General features: G+C 44.3%; 1 protein-coding gene across 2 annotated transcripts in view; it reads right to left on the bottom strand.

The window, feature by feature from the left end:
* Window positions 1-10499, bottom strand: part of TAT (tyrosine aminotransferase) — a 28015-nt gene extending 17516 nt beyond the window's left edge. The window contains exons 1-6 of one of the 2 annotated variants that reach the window (XM_068261635.1): window positions 10440-10499; window positions 8599-8840; window positions 6205-6309; window positions 5377-5444; window positions 4785-4943; window positions 3482-3620 (exon numbers count right to left, since the gene is read on the bottom strand). In XM_068261635.1, coding sequence (XP_068117736.1) covers window positions 3482-3620; window positions 4785-4943; window positions 5377-5444; window positions 6205-6309; window positions 8599-8836 — 709 coding nt within the window. In that variant the 5' untranslated portion in view covers window positions 8837-8840; window positions 10440-10499. Of the gene's footprint in view, window positions 1-3481; window positions 3621-4784; window positions 4944-5376; window positions 5445-6204; window positions 6310-8598; window positions 8841-9092; window positions 9203-10439 lie in introns of those variants that run through there. The other variant, XM_068261636.1, reaches the window with a different exon arrangement.
* Window positions 10500-25823: the final 15324 nt, after the last annotated feature.

Below are 25823 nucleotides of genomic sequence, written 5' to 3'. Positions count from 1 at the left end.
TGAGCTGTGTGTGTTTGTTTAGCTATATCAGAGTGTAATTAGGCTTATCAGTAGCTGTGACTCACAGACTGCTGCTCCCTGAAAGTTCATCCGTTAAATTTTTAGAGCTTTTTTTTCATGATTTTTATACATTGTAATAGAGGAAGTTCTGAGCTCAAATCCACTTTAGGTGTTGCAATGGTAGACTGATCATTACATTGTGTCACATAACTCTAATACCCTACTATTTTACACGTCGCCGAGTGGGAACGATCTTCAAATACTGAAGAGCCATGATATGCTTAGAGTTGAGCTGAAATTTTCTTAATTTCGCATTACTAAAATTACGCATGCGAAATTTGCGATTACGATGCGAAATTACAGTAGCGTAATTGCCATTAAAATCGTAATTGAAAATACCGTAAGCGTAATTTTCAACGCGTAATTTCGCGTTTCGTTCATGCCGTAATTTCGCATTAAACGCTACCGTAATTTCGCGTTAAACCGTAACGCTCCGTATAATATAAAAAAGCCGCCGACTTTAAGGGTTAATAGCAAAGCCCCCTTAAATGCTAAGAGCCTCAAATTTAGAGAATATATTAAGGAGATCAGGAGGAATAAGAGGAAAATTTTTTTTTTCGAAAAGACCTTATAGTTTTTGAGAAAATCGATGTTAAAGTTTCAAAGGAAAAATGTAAACATTTAAAAACCCGCCGACTTTAACGGTTAATAGCAAAGCCTGCTTAAAGTTTAGGAACACCAAATTCCCAGGGTATATTAAGGGGATCAGTGGGAATAAGAGGAAAAAAATTTTTTCAAAAAGACCTTATAGTTTTTGAGAAAATCGATTTTTAAGTTTCAAGGGCGAAAATGTCTTTAAAATGCAGAAAATGTCAGTTTTTTTTGCACAGGTAACAATAGTGTATTATTTTCATAGATTCCCCCAAGTGGGAAGAGTTTTACTTACTTCGTTCTGAGTGTGGGAAATATTAAAAAAAAACGACGTGGGGTCCCCCCTCCCAGACCTCTTTAACCCCTTGTCCCCCATGCAGGCTGGGATAGCCAGAATGCGGAGCACCGGCCGCGTGGGGCTCCGCACCCTGACTATACCAGCCCGCATGGTCCATGGATTGGGGGGTCTCGGAAGGGGAGGGGCAGCCAAGCTTTCCCCTCCCCCTCCGAGCCCTTGTCCAATCCAAGGACAAGGGGCTCTTCTCCACCTCCGATGGGCGGTGGAGGTGGAGGCCGCGATTTCCTGGGGGGGAGGTTCATGGTGGAATCTGGGAGTCCCCTTTAAAAAGGGGTCCCCCAGATGCCCACCCCCCCTCCCAGGAGAAATGAGTATAGAGGTACTTGTACCCCTTACCCATTTCCTTTAAGAGTTAAAAGTAAATAAACACACAAACACTTAGAAAAAGTATTTTAATTGAACAAAAAACATAACCACGAAAAAAGTCCTTTAATATTCTTAATTAACCATTAATACTTACCTGTCCCTTTAAATAAATGATCCCTCGAAATAGCCTCGGAAATGTTCTATCAGTTACAATGTAACAAAGTTATTACAATGTAACAACTTTGTTACATTGTAACTACGCTGCACACATTCCCGACAGAGCTCTGAGCTATATAGCTCAGAGCTCTGAGAAGCATCTTTGTATTTTGGCTCCAAGGAGCCCCATTGGTCCTTAGCAGACCAATGGGGTTCCTTCAAATCAAAAGGAACCCCATTGGTCTGCTAAGGACCAATGGGGCTCCTTGGAGCCAAAATACAAAGATGCTTAGAGAGCTCTGAGCTATATAGCTCAGAGCTCTGTCGGGTCCGTGCAGGACGCTAAGTCCCCGCCGGCTCCGCTGCCCTCCCCGCCTCTCCCACATGTCACCCATGTGGGTGACAGATGTGGGCGGGGTGGGCAGCGGGAGCTGCGGGGATTTAGCGTCCTGCACGGACCCGACAGAGCTCTGAGCTATATAGCTCAGAGCTCTGAGAAGCATCTTTGTATTTTGGCTCCAAGGAGCCCCATTGGTCTGCTAAGGACCAATGGGGCTCCTTGGAGCCAAAATACAAAGATGCTTCTCAGAGCTCTGCGCTATATAGCTCAGAGCTCTGTCGGGAATGTGTGCAGCGCAGACGCGTATGCGGCGGCGGCGAGTGACGTCGGGTGCGGCGTAGTTACAATGTAACAAAGTTGTTACATTGTAATAACTTTGTTACATTGTAACTGATAGAACATTTCCGAGGCTATTTCGAGGGATCATTTATTTAAAGGGACAGGTAAGTATTAATGGTTAATTAAGAATATTAAAGGACTTTTTTCGTGGTTATGTTTTTTGTTCAATTAAAATACTTTTTCTAAGTGTTTGTGTGTTTATTTACTTTTAACTCTTAAAGGAAATGGGTAAGGGGTACAAGTACCTCTATACTCATTTCTCCTGGGAGGGGGGGTGGGCATCTGGGGGACCCCTTTTTAAAGGGGACTCCCAGATTCCACCATGAACCTCCCCCCCAGGAAATCGCGGCCTCCACCTCCACCGCCCATCGGAGGTGGAGAAGAGCCCCTTGTCCTTGGATTGGACAAGGGCTCGGAGGGGGAGGGGAAAGCTTGGCTGCCCCTCCCCTTCCGAGACCCCCCAATCCATGGACCATGCGGGCTGGTATAGTCAGGGTGCGGAGCTCCACGCGGCCGGTGCTCCGCATTCTGGCTATCCCAGCCTGCATGGGGGACAAGGGGTTAAAGAGGTCTGGGAGGGGGGACCCCACGTCGTTTTTTTTTATAATATTTCCCACACTCAGAACGAAGTAAGTAAAACTCTTCCCACTTGGGGGAATCTATGAAAATAATACACTATTGTTACCTGTGCAAAAAAAACTGACATTTTCTGCATTTAAAAGACATTTTCGCCCTTGAAACTTAAATATCGATTTTCTCAAAAACTATAAGGTCTTTTTGAAAAAAAAATTTTTCCTCTTATTCCCACTGATCCCCTTAATATACCCTGGGAATTTGGTGTTCCTAAACTTTAGGCAGGCTTTGCTATTAACCATTAAATTCGGCGGGTTTTTAAATGTTTACATTTTTCCTTTGAAACTTTAACATCGATTTTCTCAAAAACTATAAGGTCTTTTTGAAAAAAAAAAATTTCCTCTTATTCCTCCGGATCTCCTTAATATATTCTCCAAATTTGAGGCTCTTAGCATTTAAGGGGGCTTTGCTATTAACCCTTAAAGTCGGCGGCTACCTAACATTGATACATGCGTCAACTTTTCCGCTTCGGGAGCATGACCATACGCATTAATTTCATAATACCCATTGCAATGCGAAAATTACGCGAAAATTACGCATACGCGAAATTTCACGAAATCCTTCTTCATTACGATTATGTACTTACGGCCATAAACGTAATTACACTAATTACGCGAAATCGTAATTACTCCATTACGCTCATCTCTAGATATGCTGAGTCCTGATTCTCTGATGAATTGGATTACAGCTGAACTTACCGGCAAGAATCTTCTGCAAGTGTTTCTTGCTGAAGACAGAGCCGCAGGGATTGGATGGGTTATTGATGATGATGCAGGCAGTCTTATCATCCACCATAGACTCCATATGCTTCAGATCAATCTCCCAGGATTTCTCTGGCTGTGAACACAATGGGGCGACATTAGTGATAAAAACGTTTGGCCTTCTTCGCTTTTCCTTTCTGCTCCGCATGCAGCCACATAACTATAATGATAATATAACACTTCAGACCAGATCCAGTGAGAACCAGCCAAATTATATTTGGCATCTGATCTGGATCTGATTACAAAAAAGCCATAATCATCCAACTAAAAGGCTTTGAGGAAGGAAAACCAAGGATTGCACTGAAAGTAATGCCTGTTTGTCATTTTCTCTGAACCTGTTAACCCAAATGTGATGTTTTCCAACCGGCAGATAGACTAACTCTTAGGTTCAGTTTCCACTTGAGAAGATGCAAAGCGGGCTTGGTAAGTGCTCCGTCCATCTAACATCTGTTCTGCACCATCTGCTTCACAATGCTCGTCCATGGTGAGCGGTACTCACCTGTCCGCCTGCCAATTGCCGTCCCTATGTACTCAGCCCAGAGGCCGGCAGGAGCATGGGTCTTTCAATAGGATGCAATACACCAGCCTAGAGGCCGGCAGGAGCATGGGGCTTGCAATAGGATGCAATAAACCAATTCTCCCCACCCTGAACTGATGAGAATTTTTCCTGTTGCTGAGGATTCCTATTGGTCTTTTGCAGGCCAATGGAGATTCCCATGCTTCTGCCAGCCACCGGGTTAGAAGCACTAGGCGTAGTTGTAGCAGTAATGTAATTCAGTAATACAGTAATTCTGGGTTCCAGTGATTGCCAGACCCCGAATTACTCCTCCCTCCAAATTGCTACGACTCAGAGGGGGAATAGTATTTAATGCCGCCAGGGACTTGATCGGCAGCAGGGTGAGCCGTCATTTGGCTCACAGATTTATTTCCAGAAACATTTCAGGGAATGAGATTTTGGCCCCTTCTCTGAATGAAATCTCTCAGATTCCTAGAAAGCTGTGTGGCTCGAAAACGAGCAGGAGCAACATCGGTCTGTTCTGCCATACAGCATGTTTTAACCTTTATACTCAATAAAGCCTCTGTGATTGATCAAGGTGGTGCGGACTTCAATCAATTTCTTGGCATTTTAGTGTAATCAGGCCTTGGGTGGCAATTTCTGCAGTCTGGTATGAAACGCCTCTATTACTACACTCATGTCAAAACCATTGTTAAGGCCAAGCCTCTAAAAGAAGATACTCACAATTAAATTATAGAGCTTCACCTCCACCCCCAGAGATAAGGCCAGCGTCTTATAGAGAGAGAAGCCCGGCCGTGGTACCAAGATATTCTGTCCGGGATTGGCCAGAACTGCCAGAGCAAGTTCGATGGCTTGGCTACAGCCACTCGAGAGAATGACATCCTAAAATGCAATCAGATAAAATGTATTGGTTACTTACATAGGCAGATAAGAGAATCTATGCTTCATCTAAACAATATGCCGCATTTAAACAACAGTATTCAATAAGTGTGTTTTTGTAGGAAATGAAAACCTGATCATGGCAGCTCTATCACTTTAGGAATGTTGAGGGCTCTGCTGTTATATTACTGGTACCACCTGACCACAAGTCTGAGCTCTCGGTTGTCTAAGGACAACTGAGCTGATGGATGGTGGGTACATACATGGCAACTAGGGCATGGTCACTAGAATGAATATCTTGTCAGAGTGGAGCTCACTGGCTTGCCATTACTTTATGTAATGTGGTAGGGAAGTGGTCTAAAGCAAAAATATCAATTGTTATTTTATTTGTCTGCCTTTTCATATTAAAAGTCCTTGTCACAATTATTTAACTTACTTTGGCTTCCAGTGGAGCTTCAGGGCACGTATAGTACTTGGCGATCACCTCTCGGCTTGACTGATAACCTAGTAATGAAAAAAAAATATATAAGAAAAGTGCTCTTGAAGGAAATGCACCTCTTTGTAAAAAGGACGCCATGATGAAATGCCAACCAATGCCAGCCTCACTGTTCCCACCGCCTTCCCAGTTTCTGTAATGTGATGGACAGTGTTAAAGATGAATGGGAATCCCAACAAGGGCATCAATGACTGGAAGATCTGCTTCCCTTTGTGTCCCAATTGGAGTGATTAGCTTTTACTTCCTGGTTTAGGCCCATCATGGCTTCAGTATGAACTCTCCCCTCTCCTAGTGCCTCCCTCCCTCCTTCCCTATGCAGAGTCCCAAGCAGAGAGTAAATGAGAGGTTACGCACCCAGGTGTCAGCATTCCACTGACCAGATCTCCCTTCAGTCGGGAGTACCTCTAGCTACCTAATACTGAGGGAACCTCTGGCTACCTTATACTAAGGGACACCTTAGAAGTCTAGGGTGCCAGGACATCTGTGCCTATAGGCTCCTGTAATGTAAATCCGGGCCTGGGTCTCCCCGTGTCTGAGTGGGTTTCCTCCGGGCACACCAGTTTCCTCCCATACCACAAAAACATGCAGATAAGTTCATTGGCTTTCCTCTATTGGCTCTAGACTACGATATGACTATGGCAGGGATTAGATTGGGAGTTCCTCTGAGGGACAGTTAGTAACATAACTATATATAATCTGTAAAACACTGCAGATGATGTTGGTGCTATATAAATACTAAACAATCATAATAATGGTACTGCAGCTTACCTATACTTGGAGCATATCCGTTATACTTCTGGGAATCAATGGCGTCTTTCATTGCTCTGGACACCTCATCATCAGTTGGAAGGTTCCCAAATACTGTAGGATCTCCTGCAAGAAAGATTACAAACAATCAGACTAAAAAACAAACAAACTGTAGCTATTGTATTATTTAGTTTATTTAAAGAAACATTATCTGGAAAACTTATATAATAAATGCTGGATGCTCATCAGAGCAGTTGGCACATTGGGGGCAATATATTAAAGCACACAGCAGACATCCTGTCTGTTACTCCATGTGGAAACAGAGCTATAGGCTGGCAGTGACAGCATAAAACTATGCCGATGTCACTATCCCTATACAACGGCAGGCTATGGTTGGATGTATTATGTAACATACCATGTGCAGTCGCTCCTATCTTCTATGTATACAAACTCCCATCTTCCATGTACAACAGAATCCAACTTCCATGTACAACAGCTCCCATCATCTATGTACAACAACACTAATCCTCCATGTACAACAGCTCCCATCTTCCATGTACAACAGCTCCTATCCACCATGTACAACAGCTCCAACACTCCATGTACAACAGCACCCATCCTCCATGTACAAAAGCACCCATCCTCCATGTACAACAGCTCCCATCCTCCATGTACAACAGCTCCCATCCTCCATGTACAACGGCTCCAACACTCCATGTACAACAGCACCCATCTTCCATGTACAACAGCTCCCATCCTCCATGTACAACAGCACCCATCCTCCATGTACAAAAGCTCACGTCCTCCATGTACAACAGCTCCCATCCTCCATGTACAATAGCTCCCATCCATGTACAACAGTTCCCATCCTCCATGTACAACAGCACCCATCCTCCATGTACAACAGCACCCATTCTCCATGTATAGCAGCTCCCATGTTCCATGTACAACAGCTCCAATCTTCCATGTACAACAGTGTTCATCTTCCATGTGCACAAACTCCCATATGTATAGTGGCTCCTATCTTCCATGTAAAACAGTCCACATCTTCTATGTACAACAGCTCTCGTCTTCCATGTACAGCACCTCCTATTTGCCCTTATTGGGTGTTCCACTTGCCCCATTGATTGATCTTGTAAATACAGAAAGAGAAGTAATCCTTCTATATCAGGGAAATTGAACTCCAGTCCTCGAGGGTGGAAGTCCTCCTCACACATTTGTGGCACAACTCAAATTATTTATGGTAATGAATCAGGAAAGGTGTGTTCCTCAAGTAGAACACATTTCTCCATTCTCAGTCCCCAGTAAACACCGGCATGGATATGACCCTCAAGGACAAGTTTGACATCGGTGTTCCATATTTACAGCATTGAAATTCAGCCTGCTCACAGCAAATCTCTCATTCAAGGACAGCCACAGATATAAGAGGATGGTCAGATAGGCAAACATGGTCTTACCATCCTCAGGCATGTACCTTATCAACCCTTTCCATAAATGTTGACTGCTGTTTTTGCCAACACAGGAGCGAGGAGAGAAATGTAAGTGAATTGTAATTGGACCAGGACGTTTCACCTGCTCAACTGAAGGTGCTGGAAGGTATCTGCTTGGCCAACAGACACAAGATCAGATCACCCTTTCTGAGCTTCTCAGGTATATTCTAAGTACTTAAGTACCTACAGGTATAGTGCTCCTTTAAAGTGCACCTGAACTCCGAAACTTCCTCTCTGCTCTAAAAGATAAGCAACAGCATAATAACCTTTACAGAAAAACATTTGTTGCAGCCCATAGAACTCCTGCAATAAATCTGCAGTGCGTCTGCTTCCTGCTTTCATGGAAGCAGACAAGGCGTTAACATCTTGTGTTTACAAATAAGCTAAGGCTGCCAAGGATTGCCGAATTTCTGTGCTGACACAGCTGAGAGCTCAAATTACAAGTATGATTAGTCACAAAAGAGGGGGGGATTAGATAGGCTGTTCACTCTAAACACAAACAAGGTGGCTTCAGGTCCACTTTAAGATTCCTAGCGAGGGAAGTTGATCTTGTGTAATTGTGAAGAACTCTGAGATTGTTGATGCTGTCCACTGTTTATTGGAGCTCATAAACAAAACTAAGAATCAAAATGTTTCAATATTGCAATGCAACCAAATACTCCATTTCTATTACCTATACCTAAAACATCTGCAATATGAATGGCTTCTATTGGCAAGATTTCTCTCTCATATCAACTTTTGACAAAAAGAGACCCTATTGACACACCAACAATATTCATATTTGCAGTGCTCTGTCTTTAAAAAATAGCATTTTAATCTATTTAGCCTTAGCAATCTGCTCCCAGAGCATCACTTGTCTGGAACTGGCTTTAACCTTTAAGAGGAGATTGGGAAGAAGATGACAGAAGAAATTCCAGTCACTGACCTATAGACAGGGCAATCATTGGCTTGTTGGGATTGGGTTTGGCTTTCATGGTGTCCACAATGGCTCTGATGGGGTTAAATGTTTTCTTGGACATCTCTGATGCCCGGACAGACCACCTTGGTTTTCGGCTTTTCATCTTCTCGATGCCATTGGTTCCCTGAATATTGACATGGACGTCGAGGACTTTAGGATGGACTGCAGAGCCGTTCACTTGGATGACGTAGGAATCTGTCTGCATTTTGCTGCAAAATGAGAAGACATTACCAATGGAATCCAGAGGCTATCACTGATAAATAACATACATACTGCACATTGGGAAAACGGCTTAAAACGTGAAACAAAATAGAAATCAGGCTCATATAACTAAATGATCAAAAAGCAGCTGTCCTGGGTCCACCATAAAAAAATTGAGCCAATGTAATCATAAAACTACAAAGGATAGGTCTTACTATTGGTTTGTGAATTAAGTTAACTTTTAGAGACAGGATATGTACTTGTGTTAGACTGGTAGATGGGTTAGCATGCTTCCCTTGCAGCTCTGGGGTCCTGTACTTAACTCCCAATAGTTAAAGTATGTGTATGCAGTTCTGACGTTTTGCCTGGGTGCTCTCACAAAACAAGTAACAGTACTGGCGGTTTAACTGACTTCTGTAACTCCCCCCATAAATATATAAATACCTCAAAATTTATTGTCAAGAGATTAAATTATAACCTTTGAGTACAAGAGTTCCAAGCACTGAAAAAATATGCTGTATAAATACAGGAAATTAATAATAAAAAATACCCCTGATGTAGTAAACACTATTAAGACAGACCAAGGCCACTTATGTCCTAAATTGGCTCATGTTGAACTTCTTAATTTATTATCGTCGTAATGTATGCAAATTATTTTTTAAAATCCTTTTTTTTTATGACCTTATTTGTCTGTTTTAATTATTTGCAATTCGTTTTTAAAAATAGGTTTAGGAATTAATATAAAAGAACACTAAAGGCAAAAAGAGACTCAAACAAAAAAAAAATAATAATAAAAAAAATGTATTAATTTCCCCCCAAAATTCCCCAAAATTAAAACCTGAAACTCTGGTTTAGAATAGTAAAATTTACTTTAAAATAGGAAGCGCAATTTTTTTTTTTTTATGTCCAGCTCACAATTTTCATCCAGGCTAAAAACTGTATAAATTATCTGAATAGTCATTAAGTTTGGTTTATCTGTAATCAATACTTACATAAATCAATGGGAGGTAGCAAAGTGGGACAACTTTCATCTGACTAACAAATCTATACATGACATTAAATATTTAATAGTACCGGTATTTTACAAATAGTTCAGTAATACAATTAAATATGAGGTGCTAAAATACTTCTGTTTTCGGTAAAATGACTTACCGTAAACCTCATAGTCTGCAATTCTCATAAGATTTTTTTTATTATAATCACAGAACAAACAAGATTTATATTCAATTAAACATTACATTTAGATGTGATCCATAATAAAATTAAATGCCTATTTCTTTATTACTGTGTGACATTAACTAATAATTAATAAAAGCATTTAGGTTTGAAAGATCTACAAATATATTTTTTATTCTTTTTAAATCTACAGAAAGAACAGCTAATTTAATGTGGTAAATTCTGATTTTGAAGGAACACATGCAATTGTAAACAAAAATGATATTCTCTCCCTACACTAATCTTAATCATAAATAAAGTAACAACCTAACATTTATAAAATAAATTTAAAATAAGGCATTGTAACATCAGGTCTGCTTTGATTTGTTTTCCTTATTTCCTACAAAGCCACAATTAAATAAAAAACACAGATATAATTTCAATCAATGTACCTCTGTTGGTCAGGGCTATCTTGTGCTGAAAAATGAGACAATCTCTGGACTCTCTGACACAGATGACAAACAAGACTTACAGGTTGGGCACAGCTGTCCATAAAATAGTCCCGAAAAATGGGAGTTGGACCTGATTCCGCCTTCCTATTGGTGGAAAAAAGAGGGCTGTGTTCCATTACCAGAACATCCCTCCTATTGCTTTATGTACCATATTGAACTGATTTCCAAGGCATCTCAATTAACTGTTTCAGTCATCCCATCACCACTAAAAATATTAGCTTTGTACCTTATCTGTGGGATGAAAAGGTGTGTAAACAGTTCTGTTACCAAAACAAGACTTGTGTAATTTTACACTGGAAAGACTCCTATAGATAACGGAGATGAAATGAACACAGCTATAGTTACACAGATATAGTTATCTTTCTGTTATGATTATAGAATACTTTATTCTGCTTTCAAAGCAGAAAGATCAATCTTTACATTTTATCATAATTTGCAGTGTATGTCTAGTAAAGTAACACATATATAAACGGCACTATAATAGAACAAAGTATTCGGTTGCTGCTTCGTTCCTCCCTGGATAAAGTATGTGGAGCAGAAATGGTAAATGGGGACAAATATCTAAGTCCACAAAAATGCTGATTACAACTTTTTCAAAGCTCAGCAAAGCTTCTGTTTGAGGCTCGGTTCTGCGCCGGGTCACGTGTGGCCAGCAGGAGTGGACAGTAAGTGTAGTGTCCGCTCCGATGGTCCACTGCGGTCCGACTGGTGCATGGGGCAGATGTGCTCCCCCATAGGCTATATGGGAAGTGAACGCATCTGCCTGCTCCAGATTATCGCAGACTGCACAGAAGTGCGGCACGCTTAGACCACTTGTGTTTTCTGCAAATACTGACCGGTGGCACGGATCCGTTCTGGTTCGGTCCGTTCTGAGAACATCTGTTTGCCATCCAGATCCGGTCAGTTCACGTTCAGTTTGCATCTGGATTTACTTCCGTTCTGCATGCAGATTTGGATCCGTTTCCATTTTCAAGGCGCTGGGGTCATTTTTGGAGAGAGCCTGCTGTGTGGACATCATCCTTGGAGAGAGAGAGAGAGACTGCTGTGTGGACCACGGATCCAGTGGTCTGCGTGCCCCTTGTCCCACGGGGCTGTGCCTGGACGGTCGGGGGTACTGTGGGAGAGGCTGGGGGCTGTCCGGCGCTGGGCATATGTGCTTCGCTGTCCAGATGGCCGCCTGTACCATAGAAACCCCACAGGAATTGGGGTAGGACGCCCAGCTTTCATCCGGAAGTGTACTGTGCACTTCCATTTTCTATTGGCTCCTGTTGTGCTGGGTTTTTTGTCTGGATCTGTTCCGGCGGCGGTGGACGGAGGTACCGGTCAGGAAAAAAGGCGCAGGTTGGAAAATTCCGGACCGAAAAACGCATCTGGATCAATGGACGAGTGCGTACAGATCCATTAGCATTCGACCCTTTCTCGTCTGTTCCGTTTCCGTTGTATGCGGTCCGGCTGCGGTCCGCAAAATAACACCAATGTGAACCGGGCCTTACAGCAACGGATCCCGCAGATCCGTAGCAGAGTGACAAGTGTGAACGCCTCCTATTTATAAAATATTTATAAAACTATACTGGGACTGAGAGATGTTCTTACTGCAACAGTGGACTTGTTTTACTATATAGATAAAGGTACACTAAACTTGCTATAATTACAATGATTGTTTAGTAAAAAAAAAAAATAAAAAAAAAATCTGATCAATATCTTTTTTTTTTTTTTTTTTTTTAATCTCTGTTTTAAAGTGGCCCCAAAGTTTAAAAAAAAAAAAGTGCCCCTAAGGGGTACTTACCTCAGGAAAGGGAAGATTCTGGATCCTAAAGAGGCTTCCTACCATCCCTCTCAGCAGAGGTGATCCAGCATTGGGGCTCACAAATCACAGCCGCCCCCTGCTCCTTTTGCTAATTGGTGCTGATGGTCTCACATGGAACTGTCATTGGGCCAATCACTGAACTTGATCAGTGGCAGTGGCATTTGATATGTCACTGCTACTGATCAAGTGCAGTGATTAGCCCAGTGATGGTGCCATGGTCCTGCCTACGAGACCATCAGCACCAGTTGGCAAAAGGAACAGCAGGCAGCTGTGATTGGCCGGCCTGGTGCCAGCACCCTTGACTGATTGGCTTGAGCCAAAGCCTCCCCTCTGACTGGCCATCTCTTGCCGGTGATGGGGTTTATATGGGGGTAAACATAATATGAGGTACATATGATGAGTAATCAGCATTTCGGGGGGGGGGGGGGGGGCACATCCTCCACAGTTTGCTTCTGGCAGCATAAAGTCTAGAACCGGCCCAGGTTATGGTTATTGTCTTTAATTGTCCCGGGCTGCAGGCGCTGGATCAAAACAGCATAGGAAGACGGGGAAGCCTCATTAGGATCCCGAAGTTCCCCTCCCGAAATATCTGATTTTTTCTATTTAACAAACACAGAGGTTTTCTCTTGCATACACAAGCACTATGACTGTTACCTGCAACAGTCGGGACTTGATCTCCTATGGTGGGTACACACGATGCGATTTCCTGCTCGATTTGTTATTCAATCGATAGCTGCAGTAGTCGACTCCCGGTTTTCGCCTCCACACGGAAACGATTTTTCTTGCGTTTTTTTACTTTTTATGATAGATTTGTGTTGAAAGAAATTCGATTTTTTATGTGATCGACCGGAGGGGCGTGTGATTTGGGGGGTGGTGAGGTGATATGATCGAGATAAAATCGTAAAGTGAGCGTGGTCAAAACGATTGTAGGAGGATGGGTTGAGGACAGCTTCAGTGCTTTCATTGTCCCAGTGCAGTGTGGATCATTGCTGTTCTTTCTGGGCCAATCATGTCTGATGTAGACCATCTACGCTGTGCGGTAGCTCTGTTGTGTGTTGCAGAGCACAATAGAGTATCAAAGGAAGGCCAAGAGACAGTGGGCAAAAGGATGGTTGCAAAAGAGAAATCATTTTGATCACATGGCGTTAATCCAGGAGTTGATTTCTCCAAGATTTCCGCAACTACATGCGAATGACGGACGCAAGCTACAACCATTTGCTGGAGAGACTGCGTTCAAGGATTACTAAGCAGGACACGGTTATGCGGGCGGCTATCACAGCAGAACAACGCCTGTCTGTGACGCTGCGATTCCTGGCCACTGGTCGATCCTATGCGGACTTGAAGTTTACGTCAGCCATTTTCCCGCAGGCACTCAGTCGCATCATTCCTGAACCCTGTCAGGCCATTGTATCAGAGCTGATGGGAGAGTACATCAAGGTATGTGTTCACTGTTTCATGATTTTCATAATTTATCTATGCAACAAACAAAGTATAAGTGCACACCGATGTAGCGTCCTTCCATGATTTTGACGGCAATGTTGGTTGATTGAAAAAAACTGTATAGCAGACTGGTCCCCTCCACCATTTAGTCAGTGGACAAGCAGCATACATTATAAACAAAATGGTGGTGGGACAGTATGCTGTACACACAGCTTGTTCAAGCAACTTCCAGCGCTTTTTAAAAAAACAAACAGACATTGTATACAAGATGGTGGAAGGTAAACACTGCTAGAGGTGGACAAGCACCATACATGCTTGTCCACCTCTATCAGTGTTTATCTTCTACCATCTTGGTATACATAATGAATGAAGGCCGATGTCTGATGTCTGCTGTATGTGTATTGGGCCCTCCTTACTTTGCTTTGTTCCTGTCTGTTGTCACCCATTGTTCCATTCCACAGAAAACAATGATGTTTCATTAGTTGTCCCCTTCAAACAGTGCAGTATTTGTTTGCGCTTGGTGAAAAGCTTTCGTTCAAATTCTTTATCAGAAATTCAAGTTAAAGTACTTAATTAAATTTAAGTAATGTGTAATAAGTGTGGAATTCGGTTTTGCGTCTTTCAACACTTTTTTAGGTGCACAGTACAAAGTTTGTTGACCCATCTTATGCGCATATTAAAATATATAATTTTAAATTATATAATTTATTTAATTCTTTTATATTTGAACAGTTCCCACAAAGTGCAGCAGAGTGGCAATTGGTGGTGGAAGACCTCAACATCAGTGTAACTTCCCAAACTGGGGTGGTGCGCTGGACAGAAAACATTTCTGCATCAATCCGTCGCCCAACAGTGGATCATATTTTCATAATTACAAAGGCTTTTTCAGTGTGGTGATGATGGCCTTAGTGAATGCCGGTTATGAATTCCTAATGGTTAATGTTGTGAAACATGGAACGAATCTCAGATGGTGGCGTAATGAAGGATACTGAGTTTAATAGATGCCTAAAAAACAACGAACTGCGTTTGCCAACCAACGCACAAACAGTGGCTAATATGAATTATGTATTGGTTGCGGACGAGGCGTTTGCCTTGGGGGAACACCTTCTAAAACCTTACCCACAACGCGGGCTGGATAGGGGAAAAAAGAGCTTTAATTACCGCCTCTCCAGAGCCAGATGTGTGGTTGAAAATGCTTTTGGGATTTTGGCTTAACGCTTTAGGATTTTCTTGTCTGCTATCAACCTGGAACCTAGCAAGGTTGAGGTAATAGTTCTAGCCGTGTGCACACTGCATAATTTTATGCGTCGGCAGACTCCTCACCATTATTGCCCGCCAAATTCGGTCAACCAAGAGGACATCCAAACTGGGACTATTGTGGAGGGCGAGGGGAGAACAGGACCAAACATCACTGTATTGCAACCGATGCTTGGTCATAACTCTACGACTCTTGCTAAACGGAATAGAGACGAATACATGAACTACTTCTGTTCGACAGGCGCAGTCAGCTGGCAGGACAGGATGGTTATGGGAGCACAGTCTACAAATGTGCCACAAACTGTTGCAAGCAGCCAGTTGTAACCACTGATAGTTTGTAGTGTTGCAGCTTTCGTTTATTTGTTTTATTATACAGTTACTTGTTGAGATTTAATAAAGTGGTATTACGTTATATTAAAAGAGTGACTTTTACATTCTAAAAATTATTTTTTGGGGTCGCACTGGTCACCCAGATAAATGTATCAGGGGGCCCAGGTGCCAGGCACTGAAGGGGCATCAGTGCAGCTGTGTTTCCAGGGGTCTTCCATCCGGAAACACTGCTGCACTGAGCCTTCCCGCACTGCGACGCAGCTTGAGACCAGGGGGCCCAGGGGCATCAGTGCAGCTGTGTTTCCAGGGGTCTTCCATTCGGAAACACTGCTGCACTGAGCCTTCCCCCACTGCCACACAGGTAAGGAGCAGAGAGTTGAAACAGTGCAAAAACATTTTTTATTAAACAAACTTACAATTTGTCCGTCCACGGACAACGTTTTCAAATGGAATCGCTATAAAAATAGATTTTATTTTTTTTTGGGGGGGGGGGGGGGGGGGGTTACTTAAAGATAGTGTTGGGCGAACATCTAGATGTTCGGGTTCGGGCCGAACAGGCCGAACATGGCCGCGATGTTCGGGTGTTCGACCCGAACTCCGAACATAATGGAAGTCAATGGGGACCCGAACTTTTGTGCTTTGTAAAGCCTCCTTACATGCTACATACCCCAAATTTACAGGGTATGTGCACCTTGGGAGTGGGTACAAGAGGAAAAAAAAAATTTAGCAAAAAGAGCTTATAGTTTTTGAGAAAATCGATTTTAAAGTTTCAAAGGGAAAACTGTCTTTTAAAGAGACTCCGTAACAAAAATTGCATCCTGTTTTTTATCATCCTACAAGTTCCAAAAGCTATTCTAATGTGTTCTGGCTTACTGCAGCAGTTCTACTATCACCATCTCTGTAATAAATCAACTTATCTCTCTCTTGTCAGACTTGTCAGCCTGTGTCTGGAAGGCTGCCAAGTTCTTCAGTGTTGTGGTTCTGTGATGCATCTCCCCCCTCCAGGCCCCTCTCTGCACACTGCTGTGTGTTATTTAGATTAGTGCAGCTTCTCTCTGCTCTACTATCTTTTACAAGCTGGATAAATCCTCCTCTGAGCTGGCTGGGCTTTCACATACTGAGGAATTACATACAGGCAGAGCTGTCTGCACTCTGCAGGAAGAAACAGCCTGACACTTCAGTGGAAGATAGCTGCAGGGGGAAAAACACACAAATGATCTCTTGAGATTCAAAAGGAAGGGTGTATACAGCCTGCTTGTGTATGGGTGTATTTTCTATGTGTGGACATACTGTACATCAACCTACTTCCTGTTTTGGTGGCCATTTTGTTTGTTTATAAACAAACTTTTTAAAACTGTTTTTAACCACTTTTAATGCGGCGAGGAGCGGCGAAATTGTGACAGAGGGTAATAGGAGATGTCCCCTAACGCACTGGTATGTTTACTTTTGTGCGATTTTAACAATACAGATTCTCTTTAAATGCGGGAAATGTCTGTTTTCTTTGCACAGGTAACATGCTTTTTGTCGGCATGCAGTCATAAATGTAATACATATAAGAGGTTCCAGGAAAAGGGACCGGTAACGCTAACCCAGCAGCAGCACACGTGATGGAACAAGAGGAGGGTGGCGCAGGAGGAGAAGGCCACGCTTTGTGACACAACAACCCAGGCCTTGCATGAGGACAAGAAGCGTGCGGATAGCAATTTGCATTTTGTCGCCATGCAGTCATAAATGTAATACAGATGAGAGGTTCAATAAACAGGGACCGGAAACGCTAACCCATCACAGATGTTCATTGTTCATGTTACTTGGTTGGGGTCCGGGAGTGTTGCGTAGTCGTTTCCAATCCAGGATTGATTCATTTTAATTTGAGTCAGACGGTCTGCATTTTCTGTGGAGAGGCGGATACGCCGCCGATCTGTGACGATGCCTCCGGCAGCACTGAAACAGCGTTCCGACATAACGCTGGCTGCCGGGCAAGCCAGCACCTCTATTGCGTACATTGCCAGTTTGTGCCAGGTGTCTAGCTTCGATACCCAATAGTTGAAGGGTGCAGATGGATTGTTCAACACAGCTACGCCATCTGACATGTAGTCCTTGACCATCTTCTCCAGGCGATCGGTGTTGGAGGTGGATCTGCACGCTTGCTGTTCTGTGTGCTGCTGCATGGGTGTCAGAAAATTTTCCCACTCCAAGGACACTGCCGATACCATTCCCTTTTGGGCACTAGCTGCGGCTTGTGTGGTTTGCTGCCCTCCTGGTCGTCCTGGGTTTGCGGAAGTCAGTCTGTCGGCGTACAACTGGCTAGAGGAGGGGGAGGATGTCAATCTCCTCTCTAAAGTCTCCACAAGGGCCTGCTGGTATTCTTCCATTTTGACCTGTCTGGCTCTTTCTTCAAGCAGTTTTGGAACATTGTGTTTGTACCGTGGATCCAGAAGGGTATAAACCCAGTAATTGGTGTTGTCCAGAATGCGCACAATGCGTGGGTCGCGTTCAATGCAGTCCTAGGCCGAAGAGGTCATAGCCTAGGGTCACAAAACCTGTTTATTGGGCAATTTCAATGGTGGCGAGTCTGACGTACATAAATCGCAGCAATGGCCGTTAGCAAAGTCTGAATCTCACGAAATGTCTCATGCAGGTAGAAGACATATTGTTAGACTTGGATTCCAAAGATGGGGTCCCTACATCTCTGCAAACCAGAGTTACAGGGGTCCAAAATTGGTAAAATCCCCCATAGGATTTCATTGGCTCCCTATTTCACTTTCCAAAATCTCACATCTTTTCAAAGGGCAATGGCTCAGCAGTACCAAATTTTCTAGCATTGTAGGGACCCTTAGGGGGATCATGACTGGTGAGTTTTGCCACTGCTGAGCCATTGCCCTTTGAAATGGTGTGAGATTTTGGAACGGTAAATAGGAGGCCCAATGAAAGCCTATGGGGGATTTTACCAATTTTGGACCCCTGTAACTCTGGTTTGCAGAGATGTAGGGACCCCATCTTTGGAATCCAAGTCTAACAATATGTCTTCTACCTGCATGAGACATTTCGTGAGATTCAGACATTGCTAACGGCCATGGCTAAGATTTATGTACGCCACCATCACTACCATTGAAATAGCCCAAATAAACAGGTTTTTGTGACCCTAGGCTATGACCTCTTCGGCCTAGGGGCCCGAAACTCACCAGTCATGTTCCCCCTAAGGGTCCCTACAATGCTAGAAAATTTGGTACTGCTGAGCCATTGCCCTTTGAAAAGATGTGAGATTTTGGAAAGTGAAATAGGGAGCCAATGAAATCCTATGGGGGATTTTACCAATTTTGGACCCCTGTAACTCTGGTTTGCAGAGATGTAGGGACCCCATCTTTGGAATCCAAGTCTAACAATATGTCTTCTACCTGCATGAGACATTTCGTGAGATTCAGACTTTGCTAACGGCCATTGCTGCGATTTATGTACGTCACCATCACTACCATTGAAATAGCCCCAATAAACAGGTTTTTGTGACCCTAGGCTATGACCTCTTCGGCCTAGGACTGCATTGAACGCGACCCACGCATTGTGCGCATTCTGGACAACACCAATTACTGGGTTTATACCCTTCTGGATCCACGGTACAAACACAATGTTCCAAAACTGCTTGAAGAAAGAGCCAGACAGGTCAAAATGGAAGAATACCAGCAGGCCCTTGTGGAGACTTTAGAGAGGAGATTGACATCCTCCCCCTCCTCTAGCCAGTTGTACGCCGACAGACTGACTTCCGCAAACCCAGGACGACCAGGAGGGCAGCAAACCACACAAGCCGCAGCTAGTGCCCAAAAGGGAATGGTATCGGCAGTGTCCTTGGAGTGGGAAAATTTTCTGACACCCATGCAGCAGCACACAGAACAGCAAGCGTGCAGATCCACCTCCAACACCGATCGCCTGGAGAAGATGGTCAAGGACTACATGTCAGATGGCGTAGCTGTGTTGAACAATCCATCTGCACCCTTCAACTATTGGGTATCGAAGCTAGACACCTGGCACAAACTGGCAATGTACGCAATAGAGGTGCTGGCTTGCCCGGCAGCCAGCGTTATGTCGGAACGCTGTTTCAGTGCTGCCGGAGGCATCGTCACAGATCGGCGGCGTATCCGCCTCTCCACAGAAAATGCAGACCGTCTGACTCAAATTAAAATGAATCAATCCTGGATTGGAAACGACTACGCAACACTCCCGGACCCCAACCAAGTAACATGAACAATGAACATCTGTGATGGGTTAGCGTTTCCGGTCCCTGTTTATTGAACCTCTCATCTGTATTACATTTATGACTGCATGGCGACAAAATGCAAATTGCTATCCGCACGCTTCTTGTCCTCATGCAAGGCCTGGGTTGTTGTGTCTCAAAGCGTGGCCTTCTCCTCCTGCGCCACCCTCCTCTTGTTCCATCACGTGTGCTGCTGCTGGGTTAGCGTTACCGGTCCCTTTTCCTGGAACCTCTTATATGTATTACATTTATGACTGCATGCCGACAAAAAGCATGTTACCTGTGCAAAGAAAACAGACATTTCCCGCATTTAAAAGACAGTTTTCCCTTTGAAACTTTAAAATAGATTTTCTCAAAAACTATAAGCTCTTTTTGCTAATTTTTTTTTCCTCTTGTACCCACTCCCAAGGTGCACATACCCTGTAAATTTGGGGTATGTAGCATGTAAGGAGGCTTTACAAAGCACGAAAGTTCGGGTCCCCATTGACTTCCATTATGTTCGGAGTTCGGCCATGTTCGGCCCGAACCCGAACATCTAGATGTTCGCCCAACACTACACGTGACCCGTTCGGCCAATCACAGCGCTAGCCGAACGTTCGGGTAACGTTCGGCCATGCGCTCTTAGTTCGGCCATATGGCCGAACAGTTTGGCCGAACACCATCAGGTGTTCGGCCGAACCCGAACATCACCCGAACAGGGTGATGTTCTGCAGAACCCGAACAGTGGCGAACACTGTTCGCCCAACACTACTTAAAGACACTGGAGTATACAATTTGCTATTTCCCTAATATTCACCAGGGGCATGTGTGCCCCTGCTAAAACGCCGCTATGATAGCGGCGCTATCCCACGGCAGAACGGGGGCTCTTTACCCTCCAAATCCCCCCTGCAAAATCCACGACCAACTTGGTCGTAGATTTTGCTGCTCATGGAGGCAGGGCTAACGGCTGCAGCCCTGCCTCCATGCGTGTCTATCAGCGGCGGATCTCCGCCTCTCCCCGCCCCTCTCAGTGAAGGGCGGCCGTTAGCCCTGCCTCATCAGGAAGTGATCCCAGGCAAGTACGGAGGGGATTTGGGGGTAAAGACCCCCCTGCTGAATATAAGAGAGAAAGACAGTTTTTTTCTCTCACTTAAGACTCTCTTTAACAAATAACAAATAAGACAACTTTGCAGAAATATGCACACATATTAACCACCCTGGCATTCTATTAAGATCGCCAGGGTGGATGCGCAGCAGTATTTTTTGATTTCCCCCCCCCCCATCATGTAGCTAGCCTAGCGCTAGCTACATGATGCCCCCCCCCCCCCCCCCTGTGCTATCCCTCCCACCCCTCCGATCGCCGCCGGCGCACTGGCCCATAAGGAAATCCTGTTCTGAACAGGATTCCCTTTAGGGCTTCCCCCATCGCCATGGCGATGACGTCATCAACGTCGTGATGTCATCTGGAGTTCCGATCCACCCCGCAGCGCTGCCTGGCACTGATTGGCCAGGCTGCGCAGGGGTCAGTCTCGGCGGGGGGCGGCAATTATGCGGCGGATAGCTGCGCATCGGCGGCGATCGGGACCAACATGCAGCAAGCAAAGTGCTTGCTGCGTGTTTGAAAACAAAAATTGTGAAAATCGGCCCAGCGGGGCCTGAGCGGCGCCCTCCGGCGGTAATGGACGAGCTGAGCTCGTCCATTACCGCTAAGGAGGTTAAAAAAAACATGACAAAAATAAAAATAAAAAACTCTGCAAGGAGTTCAAACTTTGCCCACTGTTTGAGCTCAGGAACATTGCGGCTCAGGGGACACTAGTGCAAAACTCAGGTAAACTTTTTGGTAACAAACACAACGTTGATAACACTACAACCGTACTAAATATCACGCTGACACTGCTCTTCCATCAGCTGGCACACATATTTCACCTCGTTGCCAAGTCGGTCGATTTGCTTGTTGAAGGCAACTTTGATGTTCTCCACATCCCCTTTCATTTTGTGGACCCGCTGCTTGATTAGCTGCTGTCGATCGTCAGGTTCTTCATTGATTTCTGTAGTAAGGAAACAATGAATTATTTTTTTCCACGCATTCTACATTCTCAGCGGCTGGGTCATCCCATGTTCACAACAGCCTGTTAGCGTACACTCCAGCCAACCAGCGCTCCTCTACAGCACATTTGTGAAAGCCAAGCCCCAGTATAGGTTGTATTGCTGCCACAGTCGTTTTGTTAACACAGTATAGCTAGTCTTGCTGATACAGTATAGCTAGTATATCTTCCCCAGTACAGCTATTATTGATGCCCCAGTATAGGTAGTATTGCTGCCCCAGTATAGATAGTATTGCTGCCCCAGTATAGATAGTATTGCTGCCCCAGTATAGATAGTATTGCTGCCCCAGTATAGATAGTATTGCTGCCCCAGTATAGATAGTATTGCTGCCCCAGTATAGATAGTATTGCTGCCCCAGTATAGATAGTATTGCTGCCCCAGTATAGATAGTATTGCTGCCCCAGTATAGATAGTATTGCTGCCCCAGTATAGCTAGTAGGCTTACCCGGTTGTACTTCCTCGTTTGAGTTCTGTGTCGAGCTCAAGGTGCTGGCCGCTTCTTTTTTTTCTCTGCGCTGCAAACATAAATTAGTGAACATCAAACACTGACAAGAAGGAGCATGATGGAACAGTAACAGGTGTAAAAGTAAAAAAAAAAAAACACCTTTTTATGGCTTTCCTGACCTGACGCATTCGGTGTCCATCGCGTTGTAAGTCAAACCATTTTTTCTGAAGCGCCACTTTGCTCTTATGAATGCCAAAAGACTGGGACAACTTTTTCTGGACTTTTTTTTATGACGTAACTTTTGTGGATGTTGGGGTGGGGAACTTCGGTCTTGGTGCACTCATAGTCCAATTCATCCAAAGTCTTCACCATTACCATCAGTTGCTCGAAAGACATAGCATCAGATCGTCCACAATCAGTGTCAGATGACTGTCGCTGTTTATGCTTATGTTTTTTCTTTTTTTTCTTGTCCCTCTTTTTTGTTTTCTTGGTCTTGCAAGGCCTGGTGTTCAAGTGAACTATGCTGTGTGATGACAGTTTGCTGCTGGATGATCACTATATCCAGGGGTGCAGCTAAGGTTTTTGTGGCCCCAAGCGGACCGCAGGAAGTGGCCCTATCCTGCGCCGTGGCGAAAAATGGGTGTGGCTATTCCGCACGAAAGTGGGCGTGTTCATGACATGTAGGTCGAGCGGTAAGAGGGGAGGATAGCACCAAAAAAATTGGCGGGGGGGGCATGGGGGGGGGGGGGGTAGCGTCGCGCTACGCTGAAAAATGGGTGTGGCCATGACATTGTATGGGTGGAGCATAACCGTAACCCCAAAGCAGCAAATATAGCCAACTATGACCATTAAATAATAAATGCAGCAACAGTTACCTCAGACACCAGAAAATAAACGCAATTGGGGCGACATTTCAGCAGATAAGCGCAGTTCAGGCGACATTTCATCAGATAATAAAACGCAGTTCAGGCGACATTTCATCAGATAATAAACGCAATTTGGCCCACATTTCATCAGATAATAAACGCAGTTCAGGCGACATTGCATCAGATAATAAAAACGCAGGTCAGGCGACATCAGATAATAAAACGCAGTTCAGGCGACATTTCATCAGATAAGCGCAGTTCAGGCGACATTTCATCAGATAATAAAACGCAGTTCAGACGACATTTCAGCAGATAAGCGCAGTTCAGGCGACATTTCATCAGATAATAAAACGCAGTTTAGGCCACATTTCATCAGATAATAAACACAATTTGGCCCACATTTCATCAGATAATAAACGCAGTTCAGGCGACATTTCATCAGACAATATACAACATACAGAGGGGCTGCAGCACACAACAGGAAACCAGTGGCAGGGGCTCTTGGTTACGCTTTAACGTGCACCAACTGCGCCAAAGTGTCCCCGATCTGGTGAGTCCTACTCTAACCATGCAATGCTAGTTTTTATCAGCAGTCTAGTGGGAACTAATCCAAAAACCCAAGAGTCACCTAAATGGGAGAAAAGGAAATTAAAAACACCTCACCTTCCACTAGCTACCAAATGAACTCTCTGAACATGTGCAATGCACTCATTTATATGCTTAATTGTGCTAGAAGTGGGCGTGGTTATGCAGGCTCACAAGGGGAAAATTATAATCAATTAGCAAGGGGTGAGCAGCACAAACCAACTTTTGATGCAATTTTTTTGCAAAGTATGCACACAGCAGTGGAGACCCCAATCCCCACAAGAAATATATATAACATACAGAGGGGCTGCAGCACACAACAGGAAAACAGTGACAGGGGCTCTTGGTTACGCTCACCCCTTGATAATTGATTATAATTTTCTCCTTGTGAGCCTGCATAACCACGCCCACTTCTAGCACAATTAAGCATATAAATGAGTGCATTGCACATGTTCAGAGAGTTCATTTGGTAACTAGTGGAAGGTGAGGTGTTTTTAATTTCCTTTTCTCCCATTTAGGTGACTCTTGGGTTTTTGGATTAGTTCCCACTAGACTGCTGATAAAAACTAGCATTGTATGGTTAGAGTAGGACTCACCAGATCGGGGACACTTTGGTGCAGTTGGTGAGCTTAAGCGAGTTAAAGCGTAACCAAGAGCCCCTGTCACTGTTTTCCTGTTGTGTGCTGCAGCCCCTCTGTATGTTGTATATAGTTCTTGTGGGGATTGGGGCCTCCACTGCTGTGTGCATACTTTGCAAAAAAATGCATTAAAAGTTGGTTTGTGCTGCTCACCCCTTGATAATTGATTTCATCAGACAATAAACGCAGTTTGGGCCACATTTCATCAGATAATAAACGCAGTTTGGGCCACATTTCATCAGATAATAAACGCAGTTTGGGCCCCATTTCATCAGATAATAAGCGCAGTTTGGGCCACATTTCATCAGATAATAAACGCAGTTTGGGCCACATTTCATCAGATAATAAACGCAGTTTGGGCCACATTTCATCAGATAATAAACGCAGTTTGGGACACATTTCATCAGATAATAAATGCAGTTTGGGCCACAATTCATTAGATAATAAACGCAGTTTGGGCCACATTTCATCAGATAATAAACGCAGTTTGGGCCACATTTCATCAGATAATAAACGCAGTTTGGGCCACATTTCATCAGATAATAAACGCAGTTTAGGCCACATTTCATCAGATAATAAACGCAGTTTAGGCCACATTTCATCAGATAATAAACGCAGTTTAGGCCACATTTCATCAGATAATAAACGCAGTTTGGGCCACATTTCATCAGATAATAAACGCGGTTTGGGCCACATTTCAGCAATAAAAAAAAAATCACTCACTTGACAGAAGTCTTCTCTTCCGGCCGGCTTCTGGCGCGCAGCTCCCCCAGAGATCTTTCTCTTCCTCCTCCTGCAGTCTCCCGCACTGGCAGTTAGGCAGAGCAGGGCTACGGGAAGATGGCGCCTGTACTGGAGACACAAATAGTCTCCAGAGCAGGGATTCGGCGGCAGCCATCTTCCCGTAGCACTGCTCTGTGAACTGGCTTGCGTGGCGTCAGTGCGGGGCCTGCGGGCAACAGTGTGACATCACGATGATGTCACAGAGCCTCCGAGGCCCCTAAGAACGTGAGGCCCCAAGCGGCTGCGTGGTCTGCTTGGTGCCTGGCGGCGCCCCTGACTATATCCAAGTCTGAGCCACCAGACTGTTCAATCGGCACACAGTCCGCTTGTATGTCCGTGGTCTCCATTTCCTTCATCATTTCGGCGCTGCCAAATCCGTTCGGAACGTTTATTTGCCGGCGTATCATCATTTGAAGCTGCTGTGGTGGAGGATGGCATTGGATTCTCACAGCACATGTCATCTTCATCAGCTTCCATCTTGTGCTCTCATGCTGTGGGAGAGGCTACAGGATCCGGCAGTGACGTCATCGTGGATTCCCTGTCGTGCGCCGGTAAAAAAATTGTTTTTTCATCGGAATTAATTCCTGAACGGTTTGTGTTCATCCACGGGCACCAGCTTTTCTTCATCCATAGTTGAGCACTTATCACAAACACTTTTAAATCGTCTTCATCATCCATCGTGTGCTCTTGTGCCGTGGTGGACAGGATCCGGAAGTGACGTCATCGTGTATTTCCTGTAGCAGCCTGGTAAAAAAAAAATCGCCTTTTCTTCGGAATTCCATCCTGATTGGGTTTTCTTCGTACACGGACACCAGCTTTGATTCTGCCACAACGAACACTAT

Source organism: Hyperolius riggenbachi, chromosome 11 (assembly GCF_040937935.1).
Source record: "Hyperolius riggenbachi isolate aHypRig1 chromosome 11, aHypRig1.pri, whole genome shotgun sequence".
Taxonomy (NCBI): Eukaryota; Metazoa; Chordata; class Amphibia; order Anura; family Hyperoliidae; genus Hyperolius; species Hyperolius riggenbachi.
Note: the sequence above shows the minus strand (reverse complement) of the source record. Positions and strands in the feature narration are given on the sequence as shown.